This window comes from Pholis gunnellus (assembly GCF_910591455.1).
Source record: "Pholis gunnellus genome assembly, chromosome: 4".
Classification (NCBI taxonomy): Eukaryota; Metazoa; Chordata; class Actinopteri; order Perciformes; family Pholidae; genus Pholis; species Pholis gunnellus.
Window position 1 is genome coordinate 27,973,037 of NC_136530.1, and position 16,329 is coordinate 27,989,365.

At 41.9% G+C, this 16,329-nt stretch overlaps 1 protein-coding gene across 1 annotated transcript in view; it reads right to left on the reverse strand.

The window, feature by feature from the left end:
• The window catches only part of ptprfa (protein tyrosine phosphatase receptor type Fa), a gene marked incomplete at its 5' end in the record, with an annotated part of 228,342 nt that overhangs the window by 54,532 nt on the left and 157,481 nt on the right, over window positions 1–16,329 (reverse strand). Inside the window, one exon of the mRNA XM_079158514.1 lies at window positions 14,640–14,861. Within this exon, the coding sequence (XP_079014640.1) occupies window positions 14,640–14,861 (222 nt within the window). The remainder of the gene's footprint in view (window positions 1–14,639; window positions 14,862–16,329) is intronic.

The following is a 16,329-nucleotide window of genomic DNA, read 5'->3' on the forward strand; positions in this document are numbered from 1 at the left end:
TAATGGGAAACATCTCTACGACTGCATTTACAATCTCTGCAGGGTAGATCTGTGTTGGCCAGATGTTGTTTGTCTGCTGGTTTGTTGGAACTTTTTGTCATTTTGCTTGATTCTGTGTAAATGAGTGACCTCATGTTACTTGATGCTGCAGCATCAGCCAATTACTGTTCAGCCATCAAACTGACTTCATTTATACTTCAAAACTTTTCAATAGCAATGAAGTATGCAAAGATGGGTAATTATGACACACAATAAGCATACATATGAACAGCAGTTTGTTCCCGTCAATTATCTTAAAAATTGTTTTATTTAACTGAAGAGTATCATATCACTTTTCCCATAAAATATACATTTTGCCAGCAACTGTTGCTGCTCTAAAGATACATTTTGTGCTTGCAATAAGTTGGGTGACACAACAAAAGAATGGTCAACATTGAAACATCCTGACAACTCCAAAAGTGCTGGATCCATCCATTTCCCTCAACGCAACCAATAGAATCAATTTGTTAGACATCTGCAAAACACCGCGGCCCCGCATCATGGTTACATCATTGACCTTCAAAGACAACAATTCCTCGTCTCTACATTCTGATTAGTGAGCTGCTGTCCAGATTTGTAAACAGTTGGATGTTGACACCGAGATAAAGATTAAATAGGAGTCACGTGGATCAACTTGCGAGGCGTAATTCACTTTGAGTAACTGTGCTGCTTGTCACTTTATGTTCTGTGAGACAAGTGCAGTAAGTTGGACTGTGTTAGCCAATGAGGCCATAAATATTCCCGTGCGCCTGACGGGGCTGCAGCAGCAGCTCTGGCTGAACGCTGTAAACACGATTGAAGAATGCTGCTTGTTAAAAACAATGTCACCCCCACGACCGGCTTTGCTTCCTTATTGTTCATTAATTTCAACACAGTTCCCACGCACTCTTTCACTCCCAACGTTCTCGGTGAGAGCTTGTGATATCGGGGCCGACAACTGCAAAATGAATTATACATGACCTTTGAGGCTGTAAGAGATTTGTTGAACATTTGTCATGTTGTAGAATGCTGAAATGAAACAAATGCATTAAGACTTGTAATGGTCTTTGACCCTTCCAAACACATTCAAATATACGCATAGATACCGTAAATCTAGTGTTTACTTTACTCTCTAGATGGATTTAAGCATCCTAATCCTTAATAATAATCAAAGCAAGCTCTTTAAATTGACTGCATCTTTCATACTTTGCTTTGAAAATCCATTTACATGATGTATTAAATGTATTCTAGCTAAAACGTCCATTTAAAAAGGTACAGGAAAGGTGATTTAGAATCATGGTTTTTTCATATTTAAATATAGGATGATGTAAAAAATGAAATTACTTTTCTCGTGGACGACCAGATACTTTACTAACAAGGCATTCTGGGGAATCCTTCCTGCATACATTTATGGTAGAAATGTCTTTATGTATGGAAAGGAAAACACTGACTGCCATGTGACACTTCAAAATATTCATACATTATTTAATAATGCAGTAAGGCTCTCAGATATTCTGTGTTGCTTTCAAATACGAATTCTTCTGTAAACCAACTTTTCGCATTTAATGTTATCTCTGCTGAGTCAACACACATTTCTGCATTATTTACTATTCCATCCTCTTTAATGTCTTTTGATCGGGGAAGAAACTCATTAAATGTGCACATGGCACCTATTCACCTCAATGATACATTTTACTTTACTTTATAAACCCCTGGACTTTAATAGCTTTCCAGAGTTGGTTAATAATGTTTTAAGGAAAAATGTCCTAATATTACGAGAATAAAGTCCTAATATTGTGAAAAACAAGTCTTCATATTATGACAATAAATCCTAATATTACGAAAATTAAATCCTAATATTACAAAATAATGTCCTAATATTATGGGAATAAAGTCCTTACATTAAGAGAATAACATCCTAATATTATGGGAATAAAGTCTTAATATTACGAGAATAAAGTCATTGTGCTTAAAGAAAAAAATAACATTGATAAGGATATCATTTTACGACAACAAAACGTTGAGATTTTAATGCTCTGACATGCGTCAAAACATGCTGATGACCTGCAGTCACATGTTTAACCAATAAGCACCTGATCGTATCATCAGAGGAGATGAAACCAGTTACATGATGTACTAGTCAATAAAGACCAGAGCTCAGTCATCATGACGTGAAAGGCGGCCAGAATCCAGCTGTCCTTTAGCCTGCTGTGAATGACGTCACTAGGGACCGTCGGACAGACACAAAGTCATGTTGGGACTCTATCTGGATGAGACTAAGGTTAGGGAAGCAACTGTGCACTGCTCTTTATCCAAGTGGGAACTAAGAGAAAACACGGATCTGATCAGGCATACATCTCACCACTGTGAAGCTTAATGTCTACACAAATGGTAATTTGCAAGTAATTTGTTGGCTATGAAGGCTGTATTGACTGAAATGTAAACTTGTGAATACGCTAAGTGATGTAGTATGAAATGTGAGCGAGACAAACAAACACGGGACATCCAACCAGGAGACCGGTGTTTGAGACCGATGTTCCAAAGTGTTTTAAGTGGCATTAGTGACACTGTGATGTGTTTTCCTGATGCATTGTTTCTATACGTATTTTATTTAACTACTTATTTTTAGACCAACCATGGAGTTTTACTAAACCTAACTAAGTGGTTTTGCTGCTGAAACCGAACTGAGGTCGTTACCGTTGTTTTCTTGCCTTAACATAACCGTGACCGTTTCACGGTAACGATGTGGCGTTAAATGACACGTAAAAATCCTAAAATGAGATCTTCCCATGAGAAAATGAATATATAACTTGTTACTTTTAAAGGGGAGCAATTGGACAATAGGAAAATTGGGAGGTAATTCTGGGGATTTGATTAGTTATTGTTGATTTTGGTCCAAACCCAAAGCTTACTTTCTCTGATCCCATCCTTATAAGTCTTAAATAAAATAAATATTCAACAACTGAACTACCACTATCAATAGAATGTGAGGAAGTTTCAGTGTTGCAGAGATATCTACTGAATTGAGCATGCTAACCTACTTGCCCCGCCCCACCCTGTCTTGTTGTACCACTTTGTACCTCAAGAGGTGATAGTGAGTCACTGTAGCGTCCAGTCTGTCCTCAGTCCAACATGGGAGGACGAAGAGGTAGAGCTGCCCAGAGGGCTCGTCAATCACGTTGGAGGTACAGATGGATGTTTTATTGGGACTTAATCCGAAGTGGCAGACACAAGAAAATGACATTTTTTTGTTTTGCCCTCCCTCCCACCAGGAGATTGCTTTTCCTAAAAGACAGTGTGCGGCGGCTCTGGGAGACGGATCTTCAGTTAGCAGTTATCTCAAAATGCAGTCAGCTCAAATCCGAGCGCCGGGATAGCGGGCTGGCTCTGTGCAACAGTAGCATCAGAAAGTTTGCTGGTCAGGCGCTGAGTTGGGGGAGCCTCCTGGGATCAGACCCCAGGTTAACTGAAGGTTACTGAACGCTGTCCTCTCAGCGAAGCGTTCTGCTGGTGTCTTTGTTTCTTTCTTTCAGGGCGGCCTGGCCCACTCAAAGCTGCACGGACAACACGGAAATCATCTCACTCCACAGGCATGAATAAGCCTCGCTGCTAAATTCGAGACCAAATAACTTGTCAAGACATATGTTTATGTCATGCATCTACAGATGTGCATTCTTCTGATTGAAAACTTTAAGCTTTAATTATCTTCTCATTTCTTTTTTGCATCCCACCCGGATAGCGTCACTCCGATTTTTCCCCCTCTCTTGATCACTAGTGCGGTGGTGAAAGAAATGAAGCTTGCAGTCAAGTGGAATATAGTTGTTGATCAAGTAGTGGAGGGAGTGGAGTTGACTTGATGAAAGGGTTTTTAATCAACTAAAGGAAGGTGGTTGTCAGAAAGCAGTGCCCTGTGGAGCTTTATTTTTAGTAGCGCTATGGAGCAATATTCTAATGAGCAGGTTTCTATTTTGTTCGTCTTGTGCTCTACTGGCTACGAGGATGCTTTTGTATCGTATGTGCACAAGGATGCCTGTAGTTTCACTCTATTCTATTGATTAAAAATTCCTCTGAATATTATTGATATTCTGTGCTTTTGTTGTTGGGGCTGGAAGCCTTATTGTTGGACCACTAAACACCCAATACATTGCATTCATTTAGCTTTTGTCCAAAGCGAGATGAGCGGCCGCAGGGTCCTCAAAGCGACAGCGTGGCCAGTTGTTCAAAGAAGCATTGCACTGTAGTGTTTACAACCCAGTATCCCGAGAGATTATGTCATGTCCTCCAAATTAAAAGGTCAAAATAAGTGGCTTGTCCAAGCTTAACAAGAACAACGCATACAAGTTTAGCAATCTGCCATTGAGACTACATAGTTTGCTTGTGCGTTCCTAAACTGTTCTAAATCACTGCAATCTTCCATATCGGTTTCAAATAGTCTAGAGAGGAAACCTAACAGCTAAAATGTGGTGCTCGATAACATGTTCAGCTCTGATGTACTTTCTGGCACTTTTCGCGAAGTATTACTTGAGCTCCAAAAACTTATTTTTTTCCCTCCAATTTATAGTTTTTACTGCTTTTAGGCGGCACGGAAGCATATTCTAAAGGATATTTAGGAATTCTCAGGGGAGGGTTGATCAATCTCAGCGGCGTTCCCTGATAAGAGAGTAAACCTTCAGGGGTGAAAAATGTACTGCTGCTACATCTGCAAGCTGGATATGGGGAGGTGGGCTGTGCAAAGACGAAAAGTGGATTAATAGCAGTGGGAGGATGAACATTTCACTGTTGTTTCCATTGTCCATAATCTCCCACCAGAAAAAAAGAGCCCTTGACTCATAAAGTAAGCAGAAACAAAGTGTGATTCTAATGCGTTTTGACAGCTCTGTTATTTCCCAGAACTCCTGAAGATTTCCACCTCATCCGTAGCCTTCCGCTCGCCGCTCCTCTGTTATGCGACAAACTGGATGCTATCCAGTGGGCTTAGTGTATTTCCCACATTCCCCTGTCCTCCACACTGCCATCCCTCTCTCTTCCCCTCTGTCTTTCCTTTTCAAAGTTCAGCATCCCTCCTACACCACAAGCTCATTCCGGCATCCGAGCCCATTCTCTCTCCGTTGATTGCCGTCCATGCATTTCCCTCAGGTGCCCACCTCCCCCGTTCTTACCCGACTTATCCCCCCGTTAAGCTCCTTCTCTTCTCTTTCTCTCCACCTCTCGCTCTTCTCCTCACCTCTCTGTCACTCCCACAGGGCCCTGCATTCAGAGGAAGCTGCTGTGCCCCCTCCCTCCCTCCTCTGCTGTAAGTTATTACACTGTTTATATGGCCTTTTTTCTTTTATCCAATTTCACACGTCCCAACTTGTTTACCAGCAGTGTGGGGGCCACAGAGAGCTACAGTGCCCTTTTGCTTCATTCTCCAGCCCCCCCCCTTCGTTCTTCCTTCTACTCTGCCAGCAGCTTTGCAGTAGCAATAAAAGCTAAGCTTACTTCCCGTTTTTCAATGAATGTGATTAGGTTTCTATTTTTGTACAGGCTTGAATCACATTCAGCTGAGTGTCATTTACTGAATCCGGGCTCTGCTACTCTGTTCTTATGTACTTAACACAATGAAACAACCATTGTCCAAGACTACACACTCTTGATAAAAGCTGTACAAAGGGGCGGGGGTTACCAGACTGAATGAAGCCGTACACAGGTTGTATCAGCCACAAGGTTTGCGTTTGACCAATCAGCAATTTTCTGTAGAGTTGAGTTGAAACGTAGTTCCTGTGTATCACAAATGGTTCCTAGAAAAAACAGCACACCCAGTATGTTGATTTCTTTTCGGTGTCCTCACTTCTCTCAAGGTTTTACCTCAACATTTCCGATGTCCCAAACTGACTCACCTTAAGGGAATACTGTCACGGGAATGCAAGGACTAGGACTCAATTGCAAGACCACAGGAGATAGAGTCAGGAAAACAGTCTTTATTGATCACAGCTGATTACAGACAGGAAAGCCTGTGTGGAGCCCGTGGTCCGACACAGCGTGCAGGCCGGATCGACGGTGTGGTACCTGTGGTCCGACACCGGAGGGCAGGCAGATTGACGGTGTGTGTCCCGTGGCACGACACCGTAGGCAGGCAGAGCGTCGGCGAGAAGAACTGTTGGGACACAACAGAGGAACGGGGGATTCCCGGACCGTAGGACACCGGAGAGCAGACGCTCGAGACAGCAGGCGATACAGGGTTGAAGCGGGTGAAAGACGGGACGAACTGACAACCCCAGACTGCAGGACCAGGGTTATTATAGTGGCAGGGGAAAGGATTAGTGTAACTAGAGTCTGGTGTGTCAGCCTGCGAGAGGTAATTGGCTGAGTGGCTGCAGCCGTGCACCAGTCAGGGGTGTGGCTATGGGAGTGACTGGAGGCAGAGGAAAAATCCCCGAGCACATGGCACAACACAACAAACAGGGAAATGACAGCCAGATGAGGAGAGGAGATTGGGGAAAACCAGAGGTTAACCCACACGGTCCAACAGGGATCCTGACAAATACATGAATTTGCTGTCTTACCCATAGTCAGTGGGCGTTATAAGATTGTTTTAAGGCTGATTTGTGCATTCGACATATTTCCATGTGGCATTTTGCCTAGCTGATGGCATGTGGCGCCCAGAATTTAACTTTGGTCCAGCAGCGAAGTTGCTGCACATACAATGGCAGTGAAGGAGCACAGGTTGCACCAGCAAAGACTATTGATGATGTATCGGGTCTCAAAGGGTTGTCCCACTCCATTGGGGGAAGATTTCAACCACTAACTTGAAACTCTCTAACCAGGGGCAAGTCAAAAAGCGAGGGGTAGGGGTAAAAATAAGAAATGGGATTAGCCCCAAGTCCCAGCCCTGAATCAGCTCAGGTAGCTGGTGGGGGTTGTGGGGTGATGAAAACCCTTGACATACTGATACTTGCCCACCTCGGGCCCCTGGTCAGACCAGCACTCGACCCCCTGCAGTTTGCATTCCCAGATAACATAGGAGTGGATAATGTCATCATTTACCTTCTTTATACAACCTGGATATGGCTGGGGGCACAGTGAGGATCATGATTTTGGATTTCTCCTTTGTTTTAAACACAATACATCCCCTGCTGTTGAGGTAAAGCTCGCGGCCATGCAGGTGAACACAGACCAGTGCGCCAACTGTCAGCTGCTGACTTTCGGAAAAGGAAATCACAAAATTTGTCAAAAGTCTTCCTTATAGGCTTCAGGTTTTTGCTATGCTGGAGTAAGACGCAGGAGAGGAGAGCGCCAACCTAACTTGTTTGTAACTAAAATGACAACTCAGAATATAAAAAACAAATGAGTACGTCTTTTATCTCATGGACCTATGAGTAACCTCAAATACAAACAAATGAAGGCTTTGTGGACAATGAAACAATCAGGTTTTCTCCGACATTAAAAGGCTCATCACACAAATGGTGTGGTTACAGGAGAGCCGTCTTCAATGACCAAGGCCATATGGCAATTCATGGATCAAGGTGGCTTTGTGGACCTTTGGAGGTCTTTCAACCTAGGCTTTACAAAAAGGAATTCTCTTATTTCTCTAATGTCCATCCATCATACAGCTAAGTAGATTTGTATCCATTTTGTCATAGATAAAACACTCCTCCCTGCAATAAAGAAAACAGAATAATTGCCATTTTCCTTACCTACTTTCCTTTTCTCAAAATCTAGTGCATTGTGCTGCCTGGAAATTGAACACAGCTGTATTGGCAACCAATTCTGCACACATACAGCGAATGCAATGGATGATTTTCTGCGAACTAACTAGCTTTCCCCATCCACTCTATGGGAGTAACTGAAAGCAGTAATATTGGGAGAGAAAATAAATGACTCTGTATCAAAGTAAAAAGCAACAGAACCAGCTAGACTTCATTGATTCAATACGGAAACCATATCAAGAATACTCCATAACCTTCAGAATGGAATATATAAATGTTTGAATGTTTACAGTATATAGCCAGAATAGGGGGGGTTCCACTGAACCAAACTGTGACTCCTAAACGGGGGTAGAACACAAAGAGTTGGTCTCAGCAACTGTAATTATATTTACATTGATGGTCTATTTACTAGTTTAATGGCACTTTTCCCTTCAGTATTATTTAAAATAAATAAAATGAAACAATCTGATTTGATATTTTTATATATGCTTTTTACAAATCCCGGTGCACTGAAAAGGCAAAATACAAACCTATCAAATACAATAATCTTTCAAAAATGGTCACTAAATAAGACTGGAATGGGAAATATCTGGTGTGATCTGTTCAAAGTTTTCCACCAAATTTAAATGACCAAATCCAGAGACAGTGAGGCAGACGGCTCAGGCAAAGTGTATGATTTTGATTCAATTTTTCTAGTAATAAGGAGGCATGGATTGAGGAGAGAGGGGTTTACAAAGAAATAAAACACATATACTGTATTTTGAGTGAAATTTCCAGCATTGTTATATTCCCTCTTTTTTCCAATAAAAACCCTATTTAAAAAAGAAAAGGAGTACATGACATGAAACAATTGGTGCTGGGTCGGTCAGACCACCTCTGGGAATCCATTTGTATTATTACCACGCTTGGTTCTGCCAAGGTTCTATTGATCAAGGGCACCAAAACATTATAGCGTGGAGAAAATAACAAGAACACCTTCATATATAATGCAATCCTACAACAACACTACAGACTGTGGCATGACCAGAGAGCTGAACCACAAAATTGTTCCACAATCATTAAGGACAACTTTCACAAGATTGCAGTCACTGCAGTGCTTCATTATATCAAACAGGGGTCCTTGCGATTGTTATCTTATCAACATGTGAATAAACAGGTTGTTGTAAAGATGGGACGATGCTGTTGGAATCACACAAGATTTTAACACTACATTGGTCGTCCCTGACTAACTTAAGAATCTGGATTTCTACATAGATCAGATAAATTGTGATGCTTCCAAGTTGGTCAGTTTATCCAAAGCTCGAGTCCAAACTTTTACCTTCACCCTCTGGCCTGGACATTGTTTTACAAATCCAAGTATCCCGACATCATGGTAACACTCGGTTAAAATACAGACCCAGTGCACATCAAGTCTGTTATTATCTCAAGCCTATACAACAGTGGTCCCCAAACTACGGCCCGTGGGCCGGATACGGCCCGCCTCCACATTTGGTCCGGCCCCCTGAACAATACCAGAGACGCATTATGATTGTTTTTCAGTCTGCACAATTAATCGAATTTTAATCGCGATCACGATTTTGGCTGCCACGATTAAATGAGCATGATCGTCTGCGATATTGACGTTTAAAATACGTGCTCTGCTACATATCAAATCAAACACTTCCTGAATCAGCCAACCACCAGGGGGCGAACGAGATGAGAGCTGTCATGTGCGCACCCTGTAGAAGTAGAAGAGTAGAAGAAGTAGAAGAGCAGAGAGACGAGAGCTTGAAGGACGAGTACTTGTGCTTAATTTATTTACACGCCGGCATGTCATGTCTGTCACTACATGGTCGCGCGTTTTCAATTCCCCAGCTCTCTGTATCGCGCACGGCGGTGTTCCACCCCGATCCGCGCGCACGATGCAACAGTCGCTCACCTGCGAGTAGCACGCACGTAGCACCACCCCCCCCATAATCGTGCGGCCCTAGGTCAAACGATATGTTCAGTGATGTGGCCCTCACAGGAAAAAGTTTGGGGACCCCTGCTATACAACAACACTACAGACTGTGCCTATGTGCTGTGATGAATTGTAAAAAAGGTATTTTGCATAAGCTGAAAAGTTGTACAGCGACTTTGAGTGTGCGTGCCGGGTTTGAGAGAGAGGCGAGTGTGCTGTGTGGATTCCTTTGCCGGGCATAGCTGATGCCAGGTTGTGTGGTTGTGCGAGTGGCCTTATTGTTGAAGGTATTAGCCTTGGTGATGAGTGCGCGAAGCTGCTGTAAATGCTACGACTGTTTAAAAGGTATTAAGCCAGAATTCACATGTGGTTTTCTTTGGGCTGAGTATCATTTAAAAAAAATCAGGATGCCAGTACTAATACCAGTACTCTTAATTAACCACTAAGCCTATTTTGAGCCCTCCGCTCGAACATTTCATACCCACACTCTAAGGGGCTTATCTCGCTAACTACAAGGTCTATTTGAATAATTTCAATGGTATTATAACACTAACACTTGTGATAGTTTTTTAATATATGTACATATCAGTGTATATGTTATTGGTTAATGCTGAATGAATATAACACACAGCTCAAATAAAAAATGTTCAGGTTCGCCTGAAAAGAAAAGCACTTTTATTGATTTGAAATGATGCAGTCGAAGGCTTAAACTCTCTCAAATCATATCACAAGATGTCATCAGTCCTTTTTAAAAAAACATTGGTTTTGATAGAGTGAAGTATGCCTGAGAAATCAATGCCGGTGTACAGGTCAACCAACTTCAATTCTGATTTTGGAAGTAGCCAAAATAGCTCTTTTAAATACTATATAACTATATTTCACTTCTTTTATCACTAATAGTGTTAAATCTATCTAATACAGCAGTTTGGCATCATTTTGAGAGCCTGTGCCATATAAAAACCTGTAAAATATGGCTAATTTTCATCAGAATTTCAGTTTTACGGGATGTATTTGAACCTAACACAGCCTGTGATTGGCCGATTTGCGCAATTCTTACAGTTCTGAACCCGGAAGAGTCTGGGCAGTGTAGTGATTCCTTCTTTGAGTTGTTTACAGAAATTTAAGCCAATAAAATAATCGAAAACTGTGATCCGCCCCCATGGGTCAAACCCATTGGCCAAAACTGAAATTATTATTCATTCATCATAGAAGCTTGTCAGAGAATCAGTTTTTTTACCAGCACAGCAGAGAGACGGCTTCGATATGCCGGCATGGATTATTATTTTTTTTTTTCGATTTTCATCCAGGAAACATCTAAAAGGTACGAAGCGTTTCAATGTTTATGATGATGGGCTGAGTTGATATCTGTGGCAGATCAATAGTAACTTTCTAACGGTTTAAAGTAGAATAATTTGGAGGCGATAGTTCGATGCAGTTTGTTCTCCTCATCGTCTTGGATATGAAGTGTGTGTGTGAAAGTGCCGTAGGTTGCTTGCTCGGCTTCTCCTGGCGAGAAATAGGTGAAATTGTGGTAGTACTTGTAGTACCTTGAAGTACTTTGTGTATATATATATGTTTTTGAGTGATTAAAGTAGGTTACATGGTCCATTTGATCAGAATCTCTTTGTCATGTAAGTTTTTGAAATATTTTAAAATATCATTTAATTCGTTCTCAAAAGTGATTTGTACTACATGTGTACACTCTGTCGCCCCCCCCTCTAGAGCCCAATTGGGCTCCGCTCGGGATCTAAAGGTTTTAGTTGATACAGATACCAATAGAGTACTTCAATCGACACCTATCATGTGAATTGAATTGCCATAGTGGTTAGCTCATCACTGCCGCTCATACGACGGTTACCGCTGATAACCCTGTTCCCAGACCCACAGTGGCGGAACGCATTGTTGTTGGAAGCGTAACGTAACCCCCCCCAGCTAAACACTGTGTTCACCACTGTTGCCGTCGGTTGCACTCTTGCCAATGTTAGCACTTTTAGCTGCTAACTGCTGGCTCAGACATCTCCATGTTCAAGCAATCCCAGTTGTATGGGTTGTAGCTGCTGCTGTCGTCGGCCAATCACAAGTTGCATTAAATTGTTGTGGTGATTGGCTGCGAGCAAAGGTACGGAGTACCAATACCCAGCCCAAGCTTTTCTGGACCAAAACCGCGCCCCTCAGATCTGAACCTATTTGAATAAAGATGCCACGAGGGAAAATGACTCATATGAGGAACAAAAGTGATCGCAATTAGTTTGAAGATGCTGTGCTCTGAAAGCAAGGTGCTTGTGGATGACAGCTGGGCTCACGGCTTTACTGCCTGAGAGATATACCTGCAGATGCATGCATGACTCAAGGACATGATTTGCATCACTGCGTCGTGCCCGGCATGCATGCACTGCTGCCTGAGGGGCTGCTCTTCTGTTCCACAGATAGCAAAAACCAGGGAGGAAAAACAATGCCACTCACAACCAACTCTGCTTCGTTTATTCAGCGATGCAAGGCCTTGGGGAAAATGTATGGGACACACACACTGCAGTTGCAAGTGCCAGAATGTGACCCACAGGGTGGGAATGGAGTTTTATGAGAACGATCCATCTGACGATTTTAAAAGGCGAGGAATGATCCGCAATAGATCCGCATATTAAAAACCCATCTACGTTGCCTCAGCCATCCCCTTGTCCTCTGGTGTAGTTTTATGATTTATTAAAGGGCGAGAGGTGTCAAGCAAAAGCCTTGGTGTTGGTGAACTTTTCCTGACACGGCGCTGCTGCAGCCGAGGCAGACTGCAACGTACAGCTTAATCCAGTCACACACTCAACTTTGCCTCTCTCTCACATGGTAATAGCTAGTTGTGGCCAGTGTATTTCACTGCTGTAAGAATGCAAAAGGAGTACATGACATGAAACAATTGGTGCTGGGTTGGTCAGACCCCCTATGGAATTCCATTTGTATTATTACGCTTGGTTCTGCCAAGGTTCCATTGATCTAGGGCGCCAAAACATAGCGTGGAAAAATACAAAACAAGAACACCTTCATATATAATGCAATCCAATACAACAACCTACAGACTTCAGCCTGACCAGAGAGCTGAACCACATAATTGCAAGTTTCCCAATAGTTACATACAACTTTGACAAAAGTGGCACTTATTGCAAGGCTGCATGATATCAAATGTGTCTACTCCCTGTATCCTATCAACATGAGGATAAACAGGTTGATGTAAAGATGGGCACATGCTGTACAAATTAAGCAAGATTGTAATTGTCACTGACTAACTTTAGAATCAGAATTTCTGCTGGATCGGCTGCCATTTGATGTTCAATTTGAGGCCGTCATGATTGACAGAAGAGCGATTCCTCAACCGATCAATGATCTGGCTGTGGGACAATCGCACAGACTTCTGGAAGGCCAGAAATGTTGGTTAACCGTCTGCAGTTTGAGCAGCTCTGATTTCCCACATGGCCGCTGTCAAAGATCCGTTGTAAACTGTAGTGAGATTATTTTAATATTATGGGAGTATGACTGTATTCTCGACTGTGTGTGATGCAAATGAGAAATAAAAAACCAACCTCATTATAAAACAGACCAGACTGTCCATATCGTTCTTAGCCATCTTCTCCTTGCATTTGATTTAAAGGCACAGTGTGGAGCATTTCTGGGGATCTATTAGCGGAAATGAAATATAATATTCATAACTATGTTTTCCTTATTGTATAATCACCTGAATTAAGAAAAGTGTTTTCGTTAGCTTAGAATGCTATGTCTTATGTTGCATTCACATAGAATCAGACAGTCAACACCTTCTGGGCGGTACGACTGGACAAAACACGCATGATGACATGTTGCTATGGTGATGGAACAAAAATATAATTATGTCAAATATTGTAGTTATTCTAGTAACACATGTAGCTCTATAAAATGCAGCTTCCTCTTAACATTCTACCGCAAACTTAAACAACTTTCTCTTTGACTGAGGGAGCTACATAACATACGGTAACATACGGTCGTATTCCGTTACAAAAGGACAGCATGGAATTCAAATATTTGACATTTGGAAGGTGAAGTCTTCTACCCTTACTGTTGCTGTAATTCTCTGCTTGCTTCTCTTCATTGTACTGCCCTGCTCTTGTCCACTAAAACGATATCTGGCTGTGTACCGTCTGCATCATTAGTCAGGTAAACATGGTGGTGTAAACTTCCCACTCTGCTAAATGAAGGAGAAGTACTGTATACATGGGCTCACATGAGCTTATTGAAATGACAAACATTAAAAGGGTTTACCTGCCCAGTAAAAGAGCAGAAATGAGAAGTAAATATTTGAAGCAGATTAATATCAAATCAGACCATAAGAAGAAAAACAAAGTAATCACAATGTTAATGGTCCCTATACAATATGCACTGGTTGTTTAGTATAAATGTTATGTTCATCATTTGGGTATCTTATGTTATTTCTATATGATTTAATGTTATTTTATATGATTATTTCTATAATATTGAATGTAATTTCTATATATTTAATGGTATTTTAAAATGACTTTTATCTGGTTGCTGTGGAAGAAATGAATATGAGGATACCGTGCTTTTCCTTTAAGCTGTCAAGAAGTCACATTGTTGCTGAAATTTCAGCCAATGAAATAAAGTCTACGCTACTTGCTGTTTATTCTAAAGGGTTTGCAGGTTTGACAATGTAAGCAGAATGAAACAATATACAGTGTATATTCATAGAGCTATGAAGCATTTAGGCCTTTGTCAACACATCATTTACCTTGTTTGAGTTGGTAAAAAATCACAAATTGAACATTGAAGTTATTTTACCAACGTCTTCTCCCTTCTGATATATCCACCTACTCTGGTTAACACCGACTGTGTTGAGAGTCTTGTGAATGAACAATGTATCCTTGTGCACACATTCAGTGAAGGTCCAGCTCTGAAACTGAAGCTTCAAATATAGTAAAAGTGCCATCCTGTACATGCTGGAATAGATAAAGCTTACTCACAGATTCGTGCTCCGTCAAGTCGGCCAGAACAAAGCAGCGATACTGCTGCTGGCCGGGGAGGGGTTTGTTGTAGTAGCCGTTGTATTTCTTCTCGTCACCCAGTGTGAAGATCTCGGGCAGAGTGTCCAGCTTGGCAGCGATGTAGGGCTGCAGGAAGTCCTGGCTCTGTCTCTTCTGTCTCTTCTGTCTCTGCAGGCTGCTATCAGCACCGGCCTCCAAGAGCTGCCGGAGGGACGACACAACAGGCATCTTTGCGACGAGTTTAACATGACACAACATAACATAACAGAAAGTGATCACGAGCAGGAGATCCACGTGCCTACCTCCACATGGAGGACAGAGGACAGTGATGTGTGCTTCCCATATTATTTATAATATGTGACTTTTGTTGTTGCCAGTCCCATCCAAGTCCTGCGACTTTTAATTCTGATCCAATAAAATTCTTCTCCCCCTAATGAATTCCTCCTAACCCTGTCAAAATTGATTTGCACCATTAATTAAGTATTTGGATTCCTATTACTTGCAATCTTGTGCTATGAACAGTGCCCATCCTATGCCTGTCATTCCTAACGCAAAACGCATTTGTATCCAAGATTGCTTTGTGGACGTACGACTCTGATGATATCCTGGTCCTATGGAGAGGTTGTAGAGAAGAGTAGACAGATTTTATGATATATTTTAAGTTGTACGACTAACAATCTTTCTTTCACTATAGACCAGCATGCAATGTTTGCCAATTTCTACACTCAACACTTAACGAGGGGCACAACGGTACTATTGAGACTAAGACTTACTGCAAAACCAAAGCTGAGGCTAAATGCCCAACAGCAGCTCATCTGCAATATTCCAACTGGCCAATTATAGAGACTGTACAGAAACTGCAGTACTGTTACATAGTTTCAGCCCAAAGCTGTTAAGACGACAGAGTGCTTCCAGTATAGGGGATACCCCTCAGCAAGGACTCCCTGTTAGTGAAGAAATCAAGAGCTACCACAACTTCCTCCTGGTCACCTTCTCCACTAAATATCCTCCCTTAGCATGCAGGATCACAAACAACTTTGGACCATCCTACATGTCTCACCATCTCCCTCCATCTCCAAATAATATCAGCTTAGCTCCCTTGATCACAATCTGAGAGATTGGTTCATTCTGACACTTGAAATCCACCAAACACTTTCTCATCAATGTCTTATCAACCTACTAGCGTTCCCCCCCATTGTGCACAATGTTCTTATTCGTCAGACCCAAAGTACTTCATGTATCCATGCACTGGTAAAAAAAACTAAAACGTCTCTGTGGTCTGGTTTACGTTGGACAAACTAAAAGAGCTTTTAAAGACTCAACACAAAACTGCAATACACACAAAACATGGATTATGCTAGTCCTCGGCACTATGCTCTGCAGTGCCATTAAAGCTCTGGGGAATGGAAAGATTTCACCCTCTCCTAGAGGTGGTGGCATTATCAACTCACTGCTCCACAGAGAGGCATATTGGATTCACACTCTTAACACAGTTGAGCCCTTTGGCCTAAATGAAGAACTGAACATGTCATGTTTCATCTAATCCATTACACTTGATGGATGCAGCACTTTTTGTACTTCCATCTTTGTAACAATCCCCACTGATGGAAGTAGCACAAGCAGGGAGGACCTAAATGCGAAGTGAGAGACTGTCAGATTCAATGAAGAT